The 27,596-nt window shown below is 36.5% G+C and overlaps 1 protein-coding gene across 1 annotated transcript; it reads left to right on the forward strand.

Annotated features, from left to right (window-relative positions):
* The first annotated feature begins 366 nt into the window (after nucleotides 1-366).
* Nucleotides 367-27,583, forward strand: LOC128226671 (uncharacterized). The gene is made up of 9 exons (XM_052936651.1): nucleotides 367-682; nucleotides 10,749-10,992; nucleotides 16,156-16,272; nucleotides 18,132-18,554; nucleotides 18,837-19,050; nucleotides 19,325-19,490; nucleotides 22,306-22,491; nucleotides 22,745-22,977; nucleotides 25,010-27,583. The coding sequence occupies exons 1-9, from the start codon at nucleotides 624-626 to the stop codon at nucleotides 25,657-25,659; spliced, it is 2,292 nt and encodes a 763-aa protein (XP_052792611.1). The 5' UTR covers nucleotides 367-623; the 3' UTR covers nucleotides 25,660-27,583.
* Nucleotides 27,584-27,596: the final 13 nt, after the last annotated feature.

The raw sequence follows: 27,596 nt of genomic DNA on the forward strand, positions 1-27,596 counted from the left end.
ATCGCTCAGCAGCGCACTATAGAAACGGGGGCAACGTTTACGGTGATTATAGTGAAGTTGGACATTCTCTAACGATCTGTTTGAAGTTTTACCTTGAATACACCTACTTGCGATAGATTGCTTCAGACGTTTCGTTTAGTTGCGGAACTTATGAATTTATTCCAGGACGTTCAGTACTGTTTGCCAGAGAAAAATAGGCCAATTATATGACATTGCATAGATAAAGATTTGATGAAATTGTGAACTGTGAAAGATCCTATACGTGCTTTACCTGATAAAGAAGATAAAATGACGTTTGCTGTCAGCTTCGTGCGGAACATATCAGAACGCCACCTGGTTTACTGAATAAAAACATACTCGATTTATTTGGGTTCTGGTGTTTTAAGGGGTATTATACAAGACATATACAAACATTGTATAACATAGCAATAACCAACATAATTAATCATTTAAACGGTTCATCTTGCTTTACTGAACAAAAAGGGTTAAATAAGAGTTTTGTAATGTTGAAAATAAAAAAGTAAAAACAAAACTTCTTTCAAAATTGGATTAATGATGGAGATGGTATCTTCTGAATTGTGAAAGTGAAAGTAGTGATATATTAGGGCCAACTCGGACGAGCGATGGACAACCAGACATCAGGATGTCCACTCATTCTGTCCGAGCCCAGTGGTCATTCAGGGTAAGTTCATGGTCCAACACAACCAATTTATATTTTACCCGGTTACAATATAGCGTTTTAAGGAGTATTCCCTTCAATTATATACATTTGGGTACTACTGGCTGTGTATTAACTTCCACGGTTATATTTCCGCAGTAAACCATTTCATTTTAATTTGAATGCCAAAACATATTTTGAATGGCATTTACGTATTAACGGTTTGATTCGTGTTTCTGTATATCAATACTAAACTCTTGATTACTTTCGAAGAATTGTTCAACACTTTCCATCATCTTCTCATCTCTTCAGATTATAAACGGGTTCAACAATTAATATTGTTGGACCCGGAAATGAGATTTATTTGTATTTCCCGTTGTCATTCCGTCCCATTAACTGCATATTACACACACTTGTGTATAATTGGTAACATAAATATTTTTCCAAGCAAGACATATGAATTCATTTTGTTTTGTGCTGTGACACTTAATGCCTAAATGAGAAGTTCATAGTACGTGCAATTATTTAAGTGTGTATGTTGTTGTTGTTGTTGTTGTTGGTGGTGGTGGTGGTGTAGGTGGTAGGTTGGGTGATGATGATAAAAATAATAACACTACCCAACCAAACCAACAACAACAGTAGACAAGAACAACAACAACAACAACAACAACAGCAGACAAGTGTTGTGACTATCCTCGTGTATTTTTATTGAAGTTTGCATAAAATTCTTTTTCATCGTCTAATGCTGAAACAAAATAGACGAACGCACTGTTTGCAGAATTTGCTAAAATATATGGAACAAACATCGAATCAGATCATGATATGTATTTGAGATTTAGGAATCTTCACAAAGTCGCGATAAAATTGATGCATTTTGACACAATACCAACAATATAGATTCTTTGCTGTTTTTTGCGTACCGTTGATTGTCATTTTGACAAACTATTTCTTTGCCAATTGCTTCATAACTTTATGACACGAATTTACAGAACTTTCAGGTTGCTCCACATATCATTGATAGGGGAATATCGTACTAGCAAGATATACATTCCCCTTGTGCCTCTACCCGAATATTATAGGTGTTTTTGAGGAATATAAATATTTAAACTATTAATCTCATAACGATTAAAAGGTTTACTAGAAGAAGATTTAAAATAAATATAAAGACTGAGATTAACAATTCGGTTAAATGGCTTAAACGTTATTTACTTCTTTTTTGCTTAAACGAGTATTCCGAAAACTGCCAACCCAACCGTCAAGTTCGAACGAAAAAGATTGATACTGGCATTGCACATATACGCAGATAGAATAATATTGCTCCCATCGCACAGAATCCCGTTATATTTTTTGGAGACTTGCTTATCAGGTATGTTTCTAATTAAGGTTTAGGCCAAGCAAAATGTTTGCTTTCGATTTCACAGCCAAATATTTAGGGAATGTAGGTCGGATTCTTTGTTTTATTTCTTGTTTAGTAAGGTTGTGTCGATGATGTTCACACTGACGAAAGTTGTCATTTGTTTCTGTGTATAATCATGAGTCTTTCCCGTGCAAGAAACAACTTATAATGTACCCCAAAAGGAAAATACATCAATTACGATCAAATATATAGATGACATTTGTTTTGCTTCACTGTAAGATCGTACTATATTTCACCGAGTGTGAACCAAAAGATATATTTCAAACAATGAAATATCAATTTTATTTTACTGATAAATCTCTACAATCCACCGGAAAGCATTACATACATATTTTATGTAATGGCAACAAAACAAATAGGGTCGGGTACAAACAGGTTAGGGTAGGTCGGGAAACCGGAATTAGTTAGGATTGACAATTAGTCACGATAACGGGCACTTAAAAAAAATGTTTGTTTGTGTTAGTTCCCCAAGTATATAACACGACAACAAGACTCTCTGTTAGCCATGTATATGACTTAGATTTAAGATAAGCAAATTTTAGTCGCATTGCATGTTGACACCAGAGTCTACTAAACACCAAATCCATCTACGTCACACATGAGCAGACGGATGCGTTTGCCCCTCCATGTAGGACGGATTTAAGCCGTCGTTGACCTCCGCGCGGCAACCACTCAATCTCTGCCAGGCGGGACGGTTTCAGCCATTATGTATCGTCACAGTAGATACTTCAACACACACCGGATTCCCAATTATGCAAATGATTCTGTAATTAGTTTGTTTGCCTTCCTTGTCAATCCATACGGTAGTGTCCTCAATGAGTTAAAGTTAATACCGTATGTTTAAAGCTGCACTCTCACAGAACGTTTTGACAACATTTTTATTTTTTGTCTTGGAACGAGCCATTTTTGGCAAAAGTCCATGGATACCAATTATATAAGACTGCTGACAAAAAATAGATCGCATATTTTTATATTTAAGTTAAATAAAATGATGTTTAAGGCATTTTTCTTAAACCGTAAGTAACGGTTTAAACCATAAAACATTAATTTTCGAACGGAAATATGAAAATCTGCGATCCGATCTTTTGCCAGCAGTCTTATATAATTGATTTGATGATATTTACGCAAAAATTGGTTCATTCCAAGACAAAAAAATATGAAAAGTTGTCAAAACGGCCAATCTGTGAGAGTGCAGCTTTAATGCGCTTGACGGGAACCAGCTTGGCTAAAGGTGTGCATTGGAAAAATATTTATGCCATTTCATTGATGGCATTATACTTAACGGACATTTGAACTAACATATTTAGTGTTTAATTATCTTTTTTTAAATCCTTTAGCTAACAAATCGTCTATATTTAAATTTTATAGATGCAGAGTAACTATTAAGAGTACACGGAAAACTCTTTGAACTTCTTAAGGAGATTTTATGAAGTCTACTATCTAACTATAGATAACACTTAATCTCATAGTTTATTGTAAAGTACTGAGTAATCTTTCCTTTTACAAAAAGTCGTCCACATGGCCTGTCCTCAGTCAACTCTGAACAGTCACTGATCATAATTAATGACAAGACAATACATTTTTTAACTAAGCCTGATTGATAGACGCTTCCCAACTATCAGCGATACGGAGTAGGCGAGAAAATAGGGACATATGTTACGAGTTATCGGACTTTCTCACGCGATATCCATTGGAGCTCGATCTGATAGCAATCATTAAATTCACATTTTATAGATGCCGTCCTCTTATAATTCTTACTCAAAGGCGGTGAGAAAATTAAATTATTGCAAATAGGCTGAGTAGTTTGTCAATACTCGTTCTAAGTCACAATAGCCGGTTTTATATTCATTTGCCGGGGTGAATTCCTCGGTACACATTCTCAGGGCTTAGAAAGGATGTCAACCAAATGACTTATTGATGAATGTCATCAATGAAAAAAAAACGATCAAACAAACATTCAAAAGGTTATATTAACAATCTTAAATTTCAAGCTAGATAAAAATGTACATAGATAGTATAAGTAAGTCGAAAAGGTCTGCTGGCCTTGTGACGGTTGATTCGCTGTGCACTTCAAAGAATCATTGGTGCAGCTAAGTTCATAGTTCGCCCCCTTTCAATCAAGTATTTTAGTCATAACTTCAAACAACTTAAAGGTACTCGCTCATGCTTATGCGCCAACAACAATGTTCCCGGTAATGCATCTGAAAACACAAAACAAATATAATTATTGTACTCTTTGATCCGAAATTGCAGGAAAAAAAAAACAATTAAATTATGCCCAAACTAGTTGCAGTGGGGAGCGAACCCATGCCGGTACAGGCAAGGGTGCATATCGATACTTTATCCACTCGTCCACAGGGACTCATATAATAAAATAAACATTTATTCAGCATTAAATAAGGGTTTAAATATCCATCAGCTTAGTTGAAAACATTGGTAGCACTACGTGATGATTGCAATCAACCAGCTATAGCCTTTATTGAATGGCGTCAGTAACGCATTTCAAACTTGTTGACTTCAACGAAAATATGTGAGCATATATCAATTTTTGTTTAAGACTTCCAGCTGTCAGTATCTTAGTTTTATGCTCCTTTGACACTCTTTATTTCGTAATAAAAATGTGCATTTTACAAACCATGAACGACTCCCTTTTAATCTGTTGGAACATTACAGTTGGAAACAAGTTAATGTTTTTCGTTTGTTGAACTTTTTTGGCAACTAAAATACTGGCTTCTGTCAAATTCAGTTTTTAAATATAGATATCTTAATCACGAATATATCACCCTGAGATAATTTCACTCCATGAGTGAGATATTGTTTGAAATGGGCCCACTATTTGCATTATTTCCACGCAACTTGAGCGATCTCGCCAATCATTCCGATACTTTCGTAAATCACTTTGATTTCTATGCATTGCATTTGCATAAACAATAACGCATATTATTTCCATGTAACTATTTATTTACCCATTTGCTTTCTTTTGTCAAAAACGTAATCAGAAGATTATAGTTGACTGATCCAGATCGTACCTATGAAATCTGCAATAATGTTGCATTTCTTTTTCATAACAACAGCCAACCATTTAAAAAATAACACAAGGTGAATGTTCTCATATGAAGAGCGTTGATGAAAGAACCATGAAAGCAGCTGTTTCGCTGATTTAAAGTTGACTCGATAAATTTAATTGTTACGAAATTTTGCGTATCAATACAGTTGAACCCCGTTGGCTCGAACTCGCTTGGCTCGATTTTTCGCCGGTATACCGTTTTTAAAATCACCGTTATCACGTGGGATTTTGGCCAAGCAGCAATGCTATATCTTTTCACAACGTTTAGTCTCACGTACTAGTATTACAAAACTATTGTCAATTGGGCACTTCATATATAGAGCCTTATAGAGCCCCTTTATTGTTTGTTTGGCACCAAATGTTTATTGGACACACAGTGGACTTGAGAACAATCTGTCTGTGGTGACTGTGATAGGTTGATGGTAGCCATAATGAGGATGAATGAGCCCTGGCTTGACTTTTTAGAGCCCGTCTGTGGGCCTGTTTGAGCCCGTCTGAGGCTTGTTTGATCATGAGTCGGCTTGTCTGTAACCACAATAAGGATGCAGAGGGCATATTTGCATTTTCACAAATTTTGAAATGCGTAGTATTTTATGTCCGTATAAAGTACATCATGAAACAATTATATCATCTATTCTCTACGATTTGTTGCGTTTTTATGCCACGTATGAAAATTTGCATCAGTGGTATGTTTTGAATGCGTTTATATGGTTATTGATTAACATTGACTTTTTTAATAAAATGCCATTAGCTTGTGTTGAAAAGAACATTAGACATAATGATGAAGCTAATTTCAACCATGTAAGATATCAATATCATTATTTATTACAACTCTTATTCCCTAAGCAATATTATGTTGCAGTAATTCAAGAGAAATAAAAAATGATATCCTGTCAAAAAACATTTAAACTGCACGTATTTACGATTTTTGTTCCTTCTTAAAATCATGAATAAGAATGAGGAATGTGCATGTTAACTTCCAAAGTATCAGCTGAAATAAGAGTGTGATAGTTTTTAATGATAATTTAATGTATTTGAAATTTTAGCAATCCATGTTGATAGCATATGAGTCTCAAAGAAAGTACAAATAATTAAATAAACTTAAAAAGAAGAAATGAATATCGAAAAAAATGGGGTATTTTTTATACTCTGGCCTTGAAATGATCATTCCATGTATCTTGAAGTGTTCAATGTTGTATGTAAATTTTATGTGTCTTATAATAAAGAAATGCAATAAAATTATTTTTTCTATATTTATAGTATACTAAATCGGTTCGGAAATGTTCTGAACGACGAAAACAAGTGAAAATACGATGTACAGCTCGGTTCTCAGAAACATGTGTTAGAAATTGAATACCAGCTGGGCAGTCAGTATTTATAACTATGTGGCTTGCTTTAGATCATTATCACAGAGGTGTTAATAAACACTGACCCTGGGTAAACTTTATCGAAATGTTAAGTTTTGAGGGCAAAAACTCTGGACTGCATAGTCCTTGGAAATTCTGCTGGCGTCGTGAAAACACTAGAACTAAGGGCGCTAAATACTTCAACAATTGTGTGAAGGATCTTAAACAATCTGTTGGGGACAAACCCATTGATTTTTGCTTATTTTTACTTCTGTTTGTCAAGAACCTTATCGCATATTTATTATGTCTACCCTTTTTAATGAAACAACTTTAAATAAAAATACATTTACCAATTGCTAATTGAAATATGCTTTTTGCCAGTTGGTTATTACCAATAGGATGTTACAGCCTATTTTGTTATAAAACATGAATGATAAATGTGACGATCTTGGGCAGCTTCATTTATAGAACAAGAAACGCAAACGCCCTCATATAGAGTATTGTATAAAGTGTTTGTTTTTTTTTTGGGGGGGGGGGGGGTGAGAGTGGTCTACTGGTAGAGGTGATCGTCACTCACCCAAGAGTCGGAGGGTTCGATCCTCACCATAGGGTACTTTCGTATGACCTCTCAAAATGACTGAATACTGGTTGGCTACCCATGGCCGGACACTAGGATGATTCATATAGCTCGCAGCCGTCTCAAAATCGAGCTTAATTAATTATTAAAAACGATAGTATATATTTTAAAGAAAAAAAGTAGATTAATCAGCAACTGACAAAATAGCATCATGTAAACGGATTGACGCAACTGTCTTTCCATATAAAACTAGTCTTAATCCTATGCAGATTAAAATGCTTATAAAAATATCAGAAAGCACTTATATTTATGAAACAAACGCTTTTCTTGAAAATTTGATACGAAAGGTAAACTAATCTTACTTTGATGTTTTGTTATTATCGTTGACATAAAATACCAGACGTGGATTATTTTGCAAATTAAAAGCTGTTATTTTAAATATCTGATATCTATTTTAGATTGAAATTGTTATAAATTGTACGATTTTAGTGCACGTTTACTGCCAACACGATCACCTTCAGGAAATAAAACAGGGTCTATATCTTGCAAGCAGGTGGAAATAATATTTGATAATTGATTAAAGCATAGAACCATTTTTGTTTTTAAATCCCTGATTTTTGTCTAAGAGTGGGTTATTATCGTGGTATCAAGAGAAACATGTACATTTCTCCCTAATTTAAGGTATCAGATGTATACTAATGTGAACATTTGGTGTCTGTGTTGGTATTTAATATGCATTTTAAAGCTGCACTCTCACAGATTTAGCGTTTTTCCAACTTTTTTTATTTTTTGTCTTGGAATTAGAATTTTTTTGCGTAAATATCTGCAAACCAGTGATGAAAGACTATTAACAAAAGATCAGATCACATATTTTCATATTTCCATTCCAATTTTAATGTTTTATTGCTTAAACCGTTACTAACGGCATAAAATGCATAAAACATCAATTTTTGAGCGGAAATATGAAAATCTGCTATCTGATCTTTTGTCATCAGTCTTTTATCACTGGTTTCAGATATTTCGCAAAAATTTGCTCGTTCCAAAGCGAATTTTTTTTTAAAAAAAATGTCAAACGTTCAATCTGTGAGAGTGCAGCTTTAAGTCAATCTTATGGTCATACATCATTGACTCCATTCACTGTATAGCTCCGTTATTTATATCACGCAATCCGATTAGCTACACCATTTTTAGCCCCAATTAAGATTAATAGTGAATACATACCCAGATGACCTCGTATTGTTTTGGTTTCATATGAAAAGGTTTAATGTGTAAAAGAAAATAGGTAATTTCTCGTCCGATATCAACTAAAATGAAGAATACAAAAACGTTCTATAATTCAATTCGTCATGTATTTCAGTTACTTATTTGAAATATTAGTAATCAGTAAATGATACCCTTTCAAATTCACCAAACATCAAATTTTAGCATAACTGCCATTGGAATGATCTTATTTATATCTCGGATACCTTAAAGCCATTTAGGCTACAGGACTATGATCGAGCATACTTACCCTCCCGTTGGTCTCTTATCAATTACATCCCAATACTTTCACTTTCTAGAACTGTTTATAACTTTCTCCGGAACGGAATTGCTGATCTTCGAAGGTAACGTTCCCCCAATTTCGCCTTCATAGAACGCCAACACTCTCTCAAGTTGTGGAAACTTAAGATATTATGGCTAACCGACATGTGTTTGTGTCTAATAAGCATGTTATCATTTCTAACCGACATGTGATTATGTCTAAATAGCATGTTATCATGTCTAACCGATATGTTATTATGTCTAACAGGCATGTTATTATGTCTAAATGAAATGATGTGATGTCTAAGTAGCATATATCTAACTGACATGTTATTATGCATAAAATGATTTATTGTGTCTAAATGAGATGTTATTATGTCTAATTAACTTGCTATCATGTCTAACTGACATGCATGTATGTCTGACTGACATGTTATTATGTCTAAGTAACATGCTATTATGTCAAACAGACGTATTGTCCATTTCCGTCTTATCATTTTAAAAAGACGTTGTTGAAAAAATACCAAGTGACTTGTGACTAGTGCTATTTGAGATCAGTTGAATAGCAGTCAGAGCCAAAGAAAAACAACTAGAAAATGGTTGGATGTACCTTTAAAGACAGAATAATACGGTTACCTACAATTGTGTAAGGACTCCTATTAGGGTCATCGCGATCTCGCACACCACCGTTTGAAAATGCCCCCCCCCCCCACCACCACACACACACACGCGCGATTTTTGTTTGCTAAAATGTCGCTGTTTCAATTTGTGCAGTACTTATATAATAACTCTAAGAACTTGATGAAAACAGATGTACATAATGCAACAATAAATATCACGTATATTCCTGTACAAAGTTCTACAAATTTGAAAGAAAAAAATGTGAAAATGAAACACACAACTGTCGCGGTCTCTTTTCCTTGGCAATTGATAAGACGAGGTGTTGGATCGCAATGATCCTTATAGGATTCCGTAATTTTGAGTTATAGAATTTCATGATTAACAAGACAAGAAGAGTTCTTCGAGTCGATGTAGATTATATTTAGGTATACATGTATATTTCATCTTTTATAAAGCCTATTCAAATGAGCGTGTTTATTGTACAAAGTTCATGCGTTCTTGTCCAAAATATAAATTATCCTGTCAAATGAACGTGTTGTTAGATGGACAAGTTACCACGACATCTTGACAAACAACACGTTTATTTGACAAGATCACATACTATTATGACAAGATAGCTCGCTCTGTGTATAAGACGTCAATTGACATAATAGCATGATAATTGAACATAATAAAATGTCCATTGGTCATAATAGCATGTCAGTTAGACAAGTTCACGTATCAGTCAGACTAGTAAACATTGTGATCTGACATGATATAATGTCGATTGGACATAATTGGTATTTTTAACATGATGAAACAGAAATGGACAATACGTCGGTCTGTATTAATAACATGTCAGTAAGAGATGATAAAATGTCAAGTTGACACAACCAGATGTCGGTTAGACATAATAACATGCTAGTAAGACGTTATAACACTAACGTAGTGTCAGTCTGACATGCTAACATGCTAGTTAGATATGATAACATGCTATTTTGCCAGCATAACATGCTAGTTTGATGTTATTACACTTCATTTAGAAATAAAAACATGTCTGTTAGACAAAACAGCATGTCAGTTAGACACTATAGAATAAGACGTCATAACATAAGACAGTTATGGAGTTCCATACGCCATAGTTACAATCAATTAGTTGTAAGGTACTATGATCATTGACTTTTCTTCTGCATGGTGGACTCCGGGTTGTTGATAGACATGTGCGTCTTAACATGCCGGCTCCTCTTGTTATTTGAGTTTAACTTTATTTAGTTTACAACGAGTGTGAAGAAAGTTATATTAACTTATACCAAGTCACTCTTGCTGGCACGATGTTGCACGAAAGAGTGTGGTCTTATGTTGTGGGGGGAACCGGAGAACCCGGAGAAAACCCACATGTACGGCCTGGTGACCACCAACCAAACTCACATGCGCCAAGGCCGGGAATCGAACCTGGGCCGCCTTGATGCGAAGCGAATGCGCTAACCACTGCGCTCACCGGACAACCTCCTCTTGTTATAAATTGTGATCAGCCAAATTTGATCAAAATACTTCTCCTTAAGGGTGGAGCCGGTGCTAGAGAGGTACGAGTCCGCCTTGTTGATGATCCTAGGGTTTGGCGGCTTCTCAATAATTCTGGCGCTCATCCACAACGCCGTCCGTAAGCACATCTTCCACGACGAGCACAACCTCGACACGACGTTCGACGCCGGCGGAAATGTCTCCCTCAGTCTAACGGCCGTAACCGTCGCGTCACAGCTCATATGGCCAGGCGACATCCTGCACAGCGCTACACTTACCGCAAAGGTTAGTTTGTTTGCATTCGCTTCAACATTAATTATAACACTAGCATTACAGTAGCATGACACATTTAACTACTGTCGCAATGATGAACACGTAAAAGAATAGCAACGAGTATTTCAAAATAAAGATTTAAAATCAGCATTTCAATGTAAATGTATAAAACTATTTATAAATGTATATGTACAACTGTTTACTTTTCCTACATGTTAACCTTATCATCAACAAAGCTCCGATCGGGCACCGAACTTGACCTATTATGAACTGGGTCTAATACTTGGCCATCGCCACCGAAATATCTTCTTGGCATTCAAACACAAAGAACGGTTTGCAGATTCTCATTTTCCTATTCAGTGTGTATAAACAAGGACTGCAATGTCACCACACATGCGAATGTGTCCTGCTTGGTTTCATGGTCCTATTTGGGTAAAAAATTACCTGATTGCTTTTAACAAGCCGTTTATTTAGAAGACTGTTTCGTAGTTGTTGTAAACAATCCGACACAAATGTTTGTGAAAGCGACAACAGTATACGCATATTTGCTACGCCTTTACAATGAATATGTTTTGTATGGAACGCCGAAGCTGTTTGATACATTCAGTTTTCATTATATGCACATATACTTCATTGTATACAGGTATAACTTCTATAAATGTAGTTAAAATGTTATTATAAAAGCAAAAACATCATAACAGAAAGATAACACGTCATTAAATAAAGTTAAAACGAATAATGAACATATTGACTTTACCATGTTTACCTTACGATGTGTTCCCTTTAAACAATGGTGTTTTAGCTTTTCATAATTATGTTTTGACTTGACATAATGATTTTTAGCCTTTTGTGTTATAATGACGTTTTAGCTTTATTTATTAAGTTATGGTGGTAATATGCATAAGTAATGAGCTAAAGTAGTAATTTGTTTTTGCTGTACGGTCGTACTGGATCTGATTATTTTTCTAATCTAAGATTTCCACAGGTCGGCGATGAAGTACAGCTGATAATTTCATATAAAGTTCCAATGTTATTTAGGATATCATTGACTTTGGTATTCAAGATTTTATTATTTTTTTCTGTCGGACGTTCATTGTCTTTAGTTATGAAATGTAAACCTGGTTGTAAATCAGAAGATAAGTCACCAAACTTACTTAAAATCCCTAAATTATGGGATACGCATAGAGAAACATAATTTTTGAATAATATTGATACTACAGTTGTTGAAGGAATTCAAAACAGAATGGACATAGATTCTTATAATTCATTTTCTCAGACAAATATTGATGATAAATTGCTTGAACCATATTGTTTTGTCTTTAGTTCCAGCTGCTCAAATTATTTTGGTGCAGTGCATAGAAAGCGAAACTATCATGTTAATATCAACTAACCACGCAAATTCCCCTGGTGTAATGGTGAATGCCACAGAGTAAGAAACATTTATAACAAAATACGAATTTTAACTTTTATTAAGTATAAAAGTATGTACTTTTAAGAGGGCTTAAAATTATAAGCAAGCAATATAATACTACGATGCATGTAGGTAAAAATAAGTTAATCTCAAATACAATTAATCAATTAAGAGCTTTAAAAACTTCTAACGCAAGAACATTTTGGAGAATCATCAACTCTGATTTTAAAAGATATAACCCAATTTGCATCCTTAGACGACTTTTTAAAAATAAGGTTAATGGGAATCCAAATATAAACGATGATGATTAACAATGTGAAAAAATCATAAAAGCGAAGATAGGTATTGAAACTATGAATAAAGAAATGCATGTGTCATTTAATGAACAGAAAATAAATAAAGCGGTTAAATCATTAGCAATAAAAATGCATCTGGTGATGATAGTAACCTTTATGAACACATCAACTCCACTATACACAGTATGCTTGCTGTCTATGTGAAACTTTTTCATGTCATTCTAAAGAGTGGTTACTTTCGAAACAGTGGACAGAAGGCAGCATTAAACCAATTTATAAAAATAAAGGTGATCATAAAACCCTGAAAACTATAGACCCATATCGCTTTCAAGTTACTTCGACCAACTTTTCACTTTGCGTTTTAAATTTTAAAGACTTAACACATATGCAGAGAAATCAAACCTGATAATCGAGAACCGAGCAGGTTTTCGTAAAAAATCTTAACAGTAGATAAGATGTTCATACTGAAGAGCTTGATTGATGAAGAAAAAAAACAAACTTTTTTTGGATTTCAAGTAGGCATTTGACTCTGCTTGAAGAGTAGGTTTATGGCAGAAATTAATCATTGGTAATATAAATGGACCTTGTTGATATGTAAAATAACATTAAATACAAAATTCAGATGGTGTTTCTCAAACCTTAGCATGTTTTTCAGGGGTTAGGCAAGGAGAAAACTCATCTCCTTTTCTTTTTCTATGTTTTTCAAAAATATTGAATCACATCTAGATAATACTAATGCTCTAGATGTGAATAAAGAGTACAATTGATGGCTTAAGGCTTTATTATTAATAATAATTATTGCATGTTGAAAATAATACAGGGAAAACGAAGCAAGTGTTACTTATTGGTAGAGGGAGACAATGTACAAGAACATGTCGATAACTAAAAATATCTTGGATTATACTTGAGAGGATCAAATGATTAGACAAACCAATTCCTTGCTTATTAGACCACAGAGGCAATGTTTGCGTTCCTAAAGAAAAAAGAGAAAATTTCATGATATTCAAATTGATTTACTTGATAAAACAGTTTTACCAATCTTACTTTACGGCGTGAAATATGGGGTAGCAGTTATATTGACATTTTAGAGCGAGTTCTATTAAAAATTTATAAATATATATTCGGAATGAAAAAATCAATACCATCATACGTGACATTTGGTGAACTTAATGTTCCCTTGCATGTGTATACTAAATCCAGAATTATTTCATACTGGATAAGGATTTACAAAAATATTAATGAAAATGAAACTACTAGTTGGTTTAACTCTAAAATTTATTTACTTCTCAATGAATTGGTATAAAAACGTTTGGCTGAATCTATCTAGATTGAATATAATAAGTCTACTTTATGTGAACTTTGTTTTTCTGGCACTTTCTGGTATAGTCAAAGCTTTCTAAATTTAACTGGTTTATTAAGGCTTCACATCAAAACTAAAATATGCATATAATCAACAATGGTATTTATAAATATATAAGAGTAGATTTTCCTCCATCAGACTATATTCAGTCTTTCCCGTCCAAATTGACAAACTATTTGATATTTTTCATATCACGAAATTGAATTGCCAATTGAACTAATATGGTCGGTGGCAGAATTTGCCAATTTTATGAAAGAAAATGTCTAGTTTGATCAGATACATGTGATGATTTTCACTTTCTTTTTGCATGTCCTTTATTAAGTAATGTAATAAATATATACTTAAATAGTAACTGCAAAATATGCCCAAATATGATTTAGCTCGAATAACCTTTTTGTACCAACATAATAAGTCTACACTTCAAAATCTAAGTCTTTTTTTGCATAACAATTAATATGAAACATTTTACTTGACATTTTTCGATATTATACACATGTTGTACATGTACATGTTGCTAATGGTACAATTCTAACCCTTATATTTTTCTCTCTCGCCATTATATATCATGATTTGTTTTACATCTTGTTCTATTCCTGTCTTGTAATTTCGGATATATATATATATATATATATATATATATATATATATATATATATATATATATATATATATATATATATATATATATATATATATATGCATGTACCGTTGCAATTTTACTGTAATTTTGAAGTGTTTGAAAATTTTCTTCAGGTAACAATGAATTTAAAATAACACTGCTTTTATCAATGCATTCACCATGTTAAGATTACCATATCACTTACAATAATGATACTGAATTGTTTTATACTGAACTATGGTGGATATCTTCCGAGACTTTTGAAATATAATTATGAAACATTTTTATTTTCTACTCAAGTTATACATGTACATGTTGCTAATTGTGCAATTCTAAACATTTTCTATGTGCTGTTCTATGCCTTTTTCGTTTTGTGATTACTGTTAATAAGTTCATTAAATGTAAATAAATATATAGTATAACAAATTGCACAAGGCTGAAGTATTTGAAGATTTTTTTCTTTATTTTTTAAAATAATTCATTCCCAAATACGACCACATTTGTCTTAAAATGTTAAGATAACCGGATCAATAATGCTACTCAATTGTTTTAAACTAAATCATGGTTCAAATTTACACACTATTTAGCATTAAGTAACTTCTACACTGTTGTAATAATTGTTCGCCGTTTTTCAATGTTCATTTCATCTGCTTATGTTTCTTGTACTGCGTGTATGACTTTGCATATTGTTTTTAATAAAAAAGGTACAGTAATATGAATTCAGGTTTTATACAGGTAATGTTTCATGCTGTGCTTTTATTGCTACCAATTAAGTTGTCAGACTAGTATTCTTCACAAACTCATGATAATGAAGTGCGTGCAAATATGCGTTTACCGTAGCCATTCGAAAATAATCGCAGTGTTTGCAAAAACTGCATAAAAAATATTGAAAACGCACTAGTAGATCCAGGCATGACGCGGGAGGGGGCGCACCCTGCGCCAGTCCAAGTCTTTTTATTTTAATACAGAAGAAAAAGGTAAAAAAATACGCCCAAAACGCAACATTTCGGACAAAGGAATGTTAAATTTTGTTTATGAGGGACGCCCCTCCCCTGCCAACACCTGCAACCAAATAAATTCCGGTTGTGAGAGAGGGGCGCAAGTAAAAAGATTACGCCCCTCAGTAACACCCTCTCTAACGTCAAATCCAGGATCCGCACCTGAAACGCACACACCGAAGGAAGCAGAACTCGACAGGCTGTATCGCATTTCAAAATTAAAAGTATATTAAAAGTAATTGCTGATTACTTTCTGTAATAACACATTTATTTACTTGACGCCAAGCAGGATATTTTTTATAAAATTGCAATTCCTGTTTTTCCACAATGAACTAGATGTAATGCTATTTGACGGCGAGGATTTAGTGTCTTATATACAATTTTGTACTGAAATCTGTATTGCACCGTTCATCATTGATGCACGAACATCATACAATTTAACTAAAAGTGTCAATAGAAATTACTAAATTGTGTATGCTCATATATTTCAGAACGGCATAGCTGGACCATTTTGGTACGCGGTCGGGATCATATTCAACATCTTCATATTTCCCGTGTTTTCCGTCCAGTTTAAAACGCGGGCTCCCGGGGCCAAAACATACCTTCAAGTAAGCTTATAATCAGTTCCTGTTGTAACAAAATATACATTAAATCATTATGTTTGTCAATTCAGTTATGGAATACATGAGCACTCTAAGGTGCACTCGTTTCTCCGGTTTGTCCATCTTTGGAGGCACAACTCCTCCTTGCTCCATGTCATAGCAAACCATATTCTTGCTCACAGAGCTGTAGCTGGCTGCTCGTGGTTTATCCCCAGTTGGTGAAACAAAACAGACTGGTCATATGCAGAGATTTGATCACTGTCATATCCTTTCTGTAGTATCACTTGAGTCAATCTCTTCTTGTTTGACTTCCTTCCTTCCTTCCTTCCTTCCTTCCTTCCTTCCTTCCTTCCTTCCTTCCTTCCTTCCTTCCTTCCTTCCTTCCTTCCTTCCTTCCTTCCTTCCTTCCTCCCTCCCTCCCTCCCTCCCTCCCTCCCTCCCTCCCTCCCTCCCTTCCTTCCGCCCTTCCTTCCTTCCTTCCTTCCTTCCTTCCTTCCTTCCTTCCTTCCTTCCTTCCTTCCTTCCTTCCTTCCTTCCTTCCTTCCTTCCTTCCTTCCTTCCTTCCTTCCTTCCTTCCTTCCTTCCTTCCGTCCTTCCTTCCTTCCTTCCTTCCTTCCTTCCTTCCTTCCTTCCTTCCTTCCTTCCTTCCTTCCTTCCTTCCTTCCTTCCTTCCTTCCTTCCTTCCTTCCTTCCTTCCTTCCTTCCTTCCTTCCTTCCTTCCTTCCGCCCTTCCTTCCTCCCTTCCTTCCGTCCTTCCTTCCGCCCTTCCTTCCTTCCGCCCTTCCTTCCTTCCGCCCTTCCTTCCTTCCTTCCGCCCTTCCTTCCTTCCTTCCTTCCTTCCTTCCTTCCTTCCTTCCTTCCTTCCTTCCTTCCTTCCTTCCTTCCTTCCTTCCTTCCTTCCTTCCTTCCTTCCTTCCTTCCTTCCTTCCTTCCTTCCTTCCTTCCTTCCTTCCTTCCTTCCTTCCTTCCTTCATTCCTTCCGCCCTTCCTTCCTTCCTTCATTCCTTCCGCCCTTCCTTCCGCCCTTCCTCCGTCCGTCCGTCCGTCCGTCCGTCCGTCCGTCCTCCTCCCTCCCTCCCTCCCTCCCTCCCTCCCTCCCTCCCTCCTCCTCCTCCTCCTCTTTTTCTTCTTCTTCTTCTTCTTCTTCTTCTTCTTCTTCTTCTTCTTCTTCTTCTTCTTCTTCTTCTTCTTCTTCTTCTTCTTCTTCTTTCGGTCTTTCCTGACCTTCCTCAGGACCCTTCTGATCACGGTTGATTCTTTCAGCAGCAAGCTGCCGATCTACAGCAAAGCGAATTGGTATCTTCGATTTGGAAAGATAGTTATTACATAGGTCTTATTGCAGTCTAATCATACTTTCTTAGGAGTTTTTCAATGAGGTACTGATCATCTCATGTTGAAGGCAAGACCGCTTTAGGTGTTTGGCTTGGAAAAAAAATGTTTGTTTCCATGATATGCAATTTGTTTTAGTATGATAGTGGACATCGGTTGGCAATGCGTTTTCGGCCAGCATGTCATTCAAATCTGAAAATAATTTATTCTTCAAAGCCGATAATGAATATGTACCCCAAAGTTACATATTAAAATTGCAATAACAAACAATTGAAAATGTTTTGTTTCTCGTGTGGCCAGTGAACGTTTTGGTTGCTACGAAGTTTTAGCGCTTGTTGGTAATTCTATTACCACGACGTCATTGACGTCGTCAATGTCATTGGTTCTTCAAAGGCATTTACACTTGATTTTTGTTTTCATCCAAAACGAGTGAAACTAAATAAGTCGATAAAAGAACATAAATGTTAACATTATTTATTCATTTAAAAAAAACTTGTTGTTGTTTTTTCAATGAGTGAAAGTACCCTATTGTGTAGGTGATCCATGCAAGGTTCGGTCGGAACGCTCACATCGTGTTCTGCTGTTTCGCCCTCGTGACCAACCTCGTGATCACAATCGGGATCCTCCTGGCGGGGCGTGCTACAATCCAGTCACTCACGCGGGACGCCTCGGATGAATTCACTCTCCTCACCATGGCGGTGCTCTTCGGATCCTACTCGCTGATTGGTGGACTCGGAACTACTTTTTACGTGTCGTATTTCAACGCGTGTCTCGTGTTTGTCCTGTTAATCGTGTTCGTTGTCAAGATTTGGCACAATACAGATGAGGAGTACTCGGCAATTGGAAACGTTGAGCGGATGTACACGGCCATATCGTGCATTAAGGGACCGGAAGAGAACTACGACAACAGCTACCTCACCTTCCGGTCTGGCGTTGCCTTCCTCTTCGGCGTCATAGAGGTACTTAACTGGCAATAGCTCGAATTGATAGATACTTGAAAATAGAGGGATATGCTTAGGCTATTGTAAATAATCGTTAAGTTGTGACCAACTTCATGCATGAAAAATAGCAGAACCTTACATGACAGCTGCATGTACTTTTAACATACCAAAAATATAAAACTTTAGCTACATAATTTATGCAACTCCTGGAACGACCTAAAACCTCATCATTAAATGAAGAGAAAAATCAAATGTATAAAATCCATCGATCAAAATTTATCTCAGTGCCCTATATGACAGGTGTTCGTGTCGTCAGCGGTGACGTACTGTGACCAGGCATCCTGGCAGTCTCGGATCGCCGCCAAACCGATCCAGGGCGTATACGGCTTCTTGTTGGGTGGCCTCATGTGGTTCGCCATCCCCTCCACCATGGCCACAACCACTGGTCTCGCGTACCTCGCCCTTAGTGCGGAGAACAAGACCAACCTTCTCACGCGTGGACAGATTGACGAAGGTATATTGTTATAAAACAAAATTGAGCTTCTCATTATTTTCAATTTCGTTTTTCTTTGTTTATTTAAAGGAGGTGGAATTGGCGTAATCATGCATGCCTTTAATTCTAAACACCTTGCCGTGACCACTTCTAAATTAACATAGACCGTCGGGAAAGATAAGTAACGTGGAATACAAACATAGACATTGTACATTTTGGATTCGTATGAAAACGGCTGGCTACTGTAAGAGTATTAGGCATTTTGAAAGTTATACACATTATATCCCTCTTGCAGGCCTGGTGACGCCGCTGATCGCTGAGACCGTGCTGGGGTCGGCGGGAGGCATCCTGGTGTTGACAATGGGCGCCATGGCCCTCATGTCAACCGGAAGTGGAGAAGTGATGGCCATGTCATCCATCATTGTCTATGACATCTACCAAACGTACATCCGGCCCTTTAGGTGGGTAACAACCTCACGGTTACGGCTTATCGGTAACTGACATTACTTTTATTACATGTCAAAGTGTTCATGTCTTCTTGTTCATGGTGAAAACACCATTGCGTACCTTACTAAAGACAGGTCGCATTGCTTAACTACAATACGTTTGTTTCTTCTGATCTTTTTTTGAGAGAAAAAACCAATCTGCCTGAAAATTAAAGTGTGAAGTGTAGCGTGTTATCGATCGGAGGGGTGAAATATTTATATTAATATACATGTATAAACGAACAGAAATATTATCTTGCATTTCGTTTTGTAAGTTGTTCCGAACACAGCATGTAAATGCCAGCAGATGCACGATATCTCGTGCGGGGTGTTAACTGACAAGTCCTGGAAGCTTCAACTATGAAGATAATGAGGCCTTCTCACACGAATATCGCTTGTTTGTCAGTCGTCAGCACTTCTCTTGTACATTAACATTCCAAAAAATCATGGCTTTATTTCAAATAAGCATTTTTTTCTTCGTAATGGGCCAAGAAATAGGTTAGGTGTTTTTTCATGTTATTTCGTCGTTATAAACACAACGTAGTCTTGTGAATAATGTTTGAGGAATAAAAAATTAAACATTGTTTGCGATTTTGTTGTACTTAACACGATGTAATAGTTTTATTGCGTCGCAGCACATGCAATCTGAAACCATGTAAGCCATACAATTATCATCTGAAATAATGTTATCTGAACCTGTTGCAAACCGCTTACCAGAACTTGTACATATATCTTACTAGAATAGTAACTAAAATTTTGAACTAGGGACCCATTTCAGTAAGGTTTTTAGTTGTAACATCACAAACGGCAACACATTGATTATTTTTATTTCCTCAACTTTGTGGTCATCTTTAATACTTGCTGAAGTTCGATTCACTGAAATAGGTAACAAACGCATGCATTTATGACACTAAAATATTCTCAATTTACGACTAAAATCGACTGAGATCTTTATTAAAACGTCCATGGCGTGGAAGGAAACAAACACTTCATAGAAATGTTCTTATTTAGTTCTAAGTAATGTTATTAAAGATGCATTCTCACAGATTGAACGTTTTGACAACATTTGTTTTGTCTTGGAACGAGCCATTTTTTGCGAAAATCCATGGATACCAGTTAAATAAGACTGCTGACAAAAAGTTAGATCGCATATCTTCTGATGTTTTGAAAGCAATCTTAATCATAATTTTTCGAACGGAAATAGGAAAATCTACGATCTGATTTGTTTGTCAGCAATGTTTTATTATTGAATAGAAAATAAACTACATGTGCAATTAAATGCAAGATTTCTTTGAACAATTCTTTTTTGTTTTGAGACGCAAAGTAGCAGTATGTCACCAGACTCGAATTTCATTTTGTAATTTGTTCAATTATTTACAAACACAAGAAATCTTATCCTAAGCGCGCATCAATGGCAAGGTTACTATGCTGTCGGGAATTTAATTGGCAATGTGCTTATCACCAAGAAATTCCATTATCTAAGCAAATAATACAATCATAAAACTGTAGTCAAATGTGCTTGGTCATCAAATATTTATGGTCAAAGTGCCCATAGTATTTCTTTGAACTCGCCCCTAACACAAACGTTTTATTTGGTGTTTATTGTCCTCGTAGACGGTATTGGTGACACGGTGTGAGACAGCGAGTCTGTGAGCAAAACTGCTATAAAAGATTACTATAAGAGGGTTGTCTACGTCGAGTGATTTATTCGAAAAAAGGGTTGGTGCTAATCTTAAAACAAATTAATTTTAAAATACATGGTCTCATTGGTTCAATAAATCTCACTTTTACACCGTTTTACGACTTGCTTATCTGAGAGCAAATCTGTGTTGAAATGGCTACTAGCTCTTTCTTTGTACAATATATAGAGCATTATTGGGAGAACAACTCTCGTTACCCGCAATCAAAGTGGCATAACTCTACCTCCATATCCCGAACACACCAAGTAGTTATCGAGCCAATACTGTAATCGCACTGTCCGTCCGTCCGTCCGTCAGCCAGATGATGTCGTTTATCAGCTGTTTCTTACTCAAGTTTTATTATTTATCAAAATTCACGGAATTGTACAGCAGCATGGGCAGGTGTGTCACGCATAGCATTCGTGATATAATCTTAAAGATCAAGGTCACACTTAAATGGCTTTGAACCATATATTCCATAGGAATTCAATGGTAACACCTTGTGTCACTCTGTTTAGATGAATTTTGACCACAGTTCACAGATTTGTAGAGTTGCACTGGATGGTATGTCGCTCATAACATTTGTACTTGCATCGCAAATACTTAGTGGTCAGTAGAGACTAATGGGTATTTTATGGTAATAAATCATGTCTCAGCTGTAACCTTATCACATCCTGTGCGTTGGGATTCATTTTGACAAATGAAAAAGTCGTCCAACTTCAGGTCAATAATTTTTATGTCAGTTACAACCATCTGATCAGTTTATCTTCGTATTATACAAATACTAGGCCACGTGTCTGGCCTACTGCACGTGTCATTAAGCCTTAGTTTCAATAAATGATTAAAACAGGAAAAAACTTCTTTACAGAAATAAAATACATACATACTAAAATAACACGTTTTACTTAGGGCTACACCAGACAAGTAAATTAGATCTATGGAGATATTGTCCTGAAAATCTGAGAGAGTTTGGGGTTGAACATGTGTCGCCATTAAAGGACCATCTTTTACTCTAGTTGCATTGACTGAAAACACCCCCAATCAGCCTTAAAGAATGATGTATACTTCAATGGTAGGTGATTCTTTGTTATATATTATTTGCACTTTTCCAGGCGGGGTTTGACTGAGCTTGACTGTGTTCTATGCGGAAAGAAGAAGAAAGACATTATACGCAAGAAGCAGACGAACCAGTCACGAAACAGGTGTGAGTGCCCGGATGTCTCGTGCTGTCAGCCGTGCATAGACGACATGAAAGCGAGACACGGCAAGGGACATAACGGCACCAAACCTCCATATACGTAAGAATGTTATTATGTTTACTCTGCAATGGATCAAATACTTCTTGAAATATAAATATTCAAAAAATAAATAAAAACCAAACTTGTATTGTTTTGAGATACTGTTTTTTAGAAGTATATTGCTGTCTTCCTCTTTGCTCTTGATTCATGAAGATAGATGGTCCTTTATAAACTTTGTGTTATACTGGTGATTTAACTTTTCTTGCACTCCAATGTGCATGGCCATTTTGTTTTGTCTTACCTATTCCCCCAGCTGCAAGACCCACGGTCAATACCGAGAATACCAGGACAGTCTGATCGGGTTTAAGGACTGGTGTATCGTCATGGTAACCATCTCCATTATACCCCTGGGTCTCGTGGTCTTCGAGACCGGGATCGACCTAAACTGGATCTTCTACAGCGGCGCCATCGTCACCATCCCCTGTTTCCCACCAGTCATCCTCTCCATCATCTGGGTCAAAGCCACAGGGAAGGGGCTTATGTCAGGTAGGGCCGGGCATATTGATATACTAAATCACACAAAATAGGATCAAGGCCACTGGAAAGAGGTTTATATCAGGTATGGCCGGGCTATACTAGATAGTACAAATCTGGGTCAAAGTCACCGGGAAGAGGTTTATATCAGATAAGAATCGGCGTATTGATATACTAAATAGCAAAATATATGTATCAAGGCCACTTGGGAGCTTATTTCAAGTAAGCCGTGCGTATTTATATACTAGCTAGCACATATCTGATGTAAGTCTCTTCATGGCCGGGCGCATTAATTTACAAAAAAACTGGGTCAAGACCATCGAGGTGAGGACCGACGTATTGATATACTACATATCAAACGTCTGGACCAAAGACACTGAGAATGGGTTTATGTCAGGTAAGGTCGGGCGCATTGATATACTGATAGCTTAAATATGGTCAAGGCTAACGAAAAGGGGCTTACATCATGTAAGGCCCGACGTAAAGCAAACATTTGAGTAAGGGTCACTGAGAAGGAGCTTATGTCAGTTAAGGCCGGGCTTATTGATATACCAAATTGCCAAAATCTGGTTCAAAGCTTCTAGGAATGAGCTTATATCAGGTAAGGCCGGGCGTTTTGATATTTTAGAGAGCCAAAATCGGTGTCAAGGCCAGCGAGATGGGACTTTAGTCAGGTAAGCAACGGCATATTGCTCAATGGCAGCGGGAAGGGGCGTTTGTCAGGTAAGTGTCGGCAGTTTGATATACTAGATTATACAAATCTGGGTCAAGGCCACAGGAATCGAACCTATATCAGGCTAGTGCGGTATTGAAATTGTATTGTTGATAGCTCTGTCACAATTAAGCAAGTAACGATTTTACTGTGACTCGATTATGGGAAAGGGGCTTTTTTTCAACTTTATCAAATACAATACCAACGAGGAAATGGGCTTATCAGTGGCGGCATTTAACTTACTTTCAGTGATCAAATTTCAAGATGAATTCCGGATTAAGGTCACGGGAAATAGTCAAATCCTATCATGCCAGGAGCGTATATTTCAATTCAAACCTAGCTCATACCTGAGGAAATGCCAAGTGCTGTGAAAGGGTGGTGGGTAATGCTAATTTTAGTATTGACCGTAAGCTTATTACAGTACAAGCACCGGCCCATTGAATTTACGTAAATGAACGTGACTTTTATGGCATTTCTAGAACTGGGAGTGGCAATAATGGAAACAAAACTATACACAGTTAATGCATCATGATTCATGAGTTGTCAATGTATGAAACGAACCCATATGGCATTTTTCTAGAAATCAAAAAAGGATGATGTTGATGTCATATATTATTTGTTTATACCAGTTCGCATCGATCATTCGAAACACTTCTATGATCCTTAAGATGTAGTGTATGCCAGTTTGCTTGATTCAATTCAGTTGTCTTTTATTTAGAGAAAAATAGTGGTCTAAATCCGGTTAGTGACATTAAAAACCCTTGATAAATGTTTACAAGCATCGCGTTTCCTCAAGAAATGAAGAAATCATTACGCACAGACTTAAATGACGACGGCGACCGCTTATTCATTAGATTTGTGGACAATTAATGCGTTTTATATATGATTTATCATAGGAAAATGATACCCAACATCTGTATTCAGCCAGTATATTGAGTTAAACTTCTTTTGTAGTTTGTTATGCGGACGACGTTACTCCTTCTTTAGAAATAATTGATCTCTTTGCACAAATAGTTATTGGATGTTATTTGAGATACTGTTCGGATGTTTTAATGTCGATCTGTTATACACTGAGTCAAAGAAAACTATATTGACATGAACACGTGAACAGTTAGTGAACAACAAAACAGGGACCCACGGAGACTTATTTTAAGAATGTGCGTTCATGCAAAAAGTCGCATTGGTAGTAGACGAACCCTAGATAAACTACGCAATAACATTATATCCTTTAATAGCTTATCAGTGATAAGCTATATTATCGAATGTCATTAAGTTGTTGTTGTTGTTTCTAAAATTTAAACCCCACCCTTTATCTCCATCTATTATTTGTAGGTGGGGCCGCGGGCCTTGTGTGCGGGGTGACGGCTACCCTGGTCACCGCCTCCTTCTACGAAGGCGGACTCAGCAACTTCCTGTTGAACACGGTCCAGAACTACGCCATTTTGGCCGGCACGTGCTCCAGTTTCGGAGCTAGTCTTCTCTGTTGCATAGTTGTTTCGCTTTTTACGCATGACATCAAAACGGTCGACGACGAGAATTTCGAGTGGCAAAAAATGTATGACATAGAAAACCCTCTGAATCCATGGGAGTTAAATTATCGCGAGGAGTTAAAGGGTTTGGAATACGAAGGAAAGCCTACATTCGAACAGATGGCGGAAACATTTAGGAAAGCTAAACTAACCGCTTACATCGGTGGCGCTATATGCATAGTGGCGTTCGCGGTGGTTATCCCCGGCATCATGGCGATGTTCCCTAAGATGGATCTTACCCAGTTTTCTTTCTGGATTTGGGGTACCCAGATTTTCGCCGTCATCATGGCGGTGATCGTGATCGTAGCGCCGATGGCCGAGGAGATTCACAAGATCATGAAGGAGTACCGGAAGTCGGCGCATAAAATGAACGTAGGGTATGGACAGATGAATGTCATCAATGCTGAGCACGCTGACCAAGAGGATGGTAAAACACCCGTTACGAATGTTTAATAGTATATACACTTTGTCAACTAGGGTGCAATGGCAACCCCGTTTTCACGTGACATATATAATCAATAATGAAGTGATAACACTAGCGGGTCCGCGCCCTCTCTCATATCCTGTGCCCGCCCCTGGATAAGACTATTTAAGAAACGCAATGCCATATGCCGTTTTATGAAGTGTTATTTCAGATCATAATAATAATAATAATAATAATAATAATAATAATAATAATAATAATAATAATAATAAATGCAGACATTTAATTATTAACTATCATCACAGCAAAGCGGTGTATGTATGACAAAAACTATTAATAATCATTTCTCATTCAATTTTTATTACACTACAAACTCATATACATTGTTTATGTACAAGCAATATCTAACACCCAGAATGATGACGTATTTTGGTACATTATTTAGTCATTTTAATTAGTTGTTTGTATAAACGTTTTATATAATATTGTCATTGTACTTTACACAAAAGTGGCCATGTTGTAACATAATACGTTTGTAGTGTACGTGTAGGTCTACCTCAGACGTCAACTGTGACTTCATTGTTAATTATTTGTTAATTATTTAGTGTACAGATATACTGCTTGTGTTTACGTTGTAAATAATGTTGTTTAATTAATACGAGTTGTAGTAGTAAAAGTTGAGAGCCCGTAGAAGGTCCCACGTTACTTTTAATCAATCAAGTCGCACAAAATGCCAAATTCGACCCCAAAAGGGGATTTATTGGAATACACTTGTCCTTGTACGACCGAGGTTTGGTTCAATCAAACGATTCAACTCAGAAATTTAAAACCTGTCGCATGTGGCTTATAGGCGACTTTAAAGTAATTGCCCGAGTTCCATCCCCGCCCGCCACCTCTTTTCCGCCGCCTCTTAAATTTATTGCCTCGCATAAAAAAATGAACTAGGATCTGTATTTGCGAATCTATCTGGTACTGTTCTGGAACGGTGTTCATTCATACCTACGGTGTCTATGCAAAAAAGGAGAATTGTAATAATGGTGTTCATGGTTCGTCTAGAAATATAAGTATATGGTCCCAAATGCATTAAGATTTAAGAAAGAGCATAACTCATACTCAACGGTGAAACAGTCATTTACATCTAAGAAAAATAAAATTCAAAAATAAAATTGGATGAAAATCTAGCAATTAATTTATATTGGCCTTACGGTATAATTAAGAATGACGTTCGACATGTATTATGATTTTTTTTTTCATTTTAGAAACAGACCCAATTGCCTTTTGTAAGCAAGATGGGTAACACTACTAATAAAATCTGAGCGCCGATAAATGTTTGCCAAAAAAACTTTGAAATTTCATACACAAACCAGCTGTTTTTATATACATGTGTTATATATATAAGTATATAGCTTATAGGTTAAACCATTAAACAGTCATGTTGGGTACAATGTACTAGTATGTGCAGCTGAATGTGGGTGTCATCTCAGTTCGCGAAGTGCACTTTAAACTCGGAGTTCTATTTGGTGTAGTCGGTATTACATCATGCTGCATTATGTAAAACATTTCAGTCAATGCATACATATTTGTAGCATCTATTTTGTATTTAATGAAAAGTCGTTATGCACCAGTCAGTTGTAACCACGGCCACCAGGTCCGGGGACTTTGACTTTCGGTTCAGCAAAGCCCGGCTAAAATCCCCACCCTGCGGGGACTGGTGGTAATATCCCCTGCAAATGCGATCGCACCCCAGAGACCCTAGGTAAAGCTCATTCCCCGCTATTTTTGGCGCGAAGACAAAACCATCGCATTCAACCCGGCTTTGCGGGGCCACCAGGTAGGTAAAAAGACGGCACATTTCCCCGGCTATCCCCTGTATACCCCTAGACCTGGGGGCCGTGGTTACAATTGACTGCTGCATAAGATCACGACTCGATCAGTGCTTGCAATGGTGTTTTAAAATGAAGTCAAT

Source organism: Mya arenaria, chromosome 3 (genome assembly GCF_026914265.1).
Source record: "Mya arenaria isolate MELC-2E11 chromosome 3, ASM2691426v1".
Taxonomy (NCBI): Eukaryota; Metazoa; Mollusca; class Bivalvia; order Myida; family Myidae; genus Mya; species Mya arenaria.

Excerpts from the sequence above, each read along its gene's own strand:
- LOC128226671 (XM_052936651.1), top strand. The coding sequence starts at position 624 with ATGGACAACCAGACATCAGGATGTCCACTCATTCTGTCCGAGCCCAGT. Across the intron at positions 10,993-16,155 it reads GCGCTACACTTACCGCAAAG|AACGGCATAGCTGGACCATT; the intron begins GTTAGTTTGTTT and ends CATATATTTCAG. Across the intron at positions 19,491-22,305 it reads ACGTACATCCGGCCCTTTAG|GCGGGGTTTGACTGAGCTTG; the intron begins GTGGGTAACAAC and ends GCACTTTTCCAG.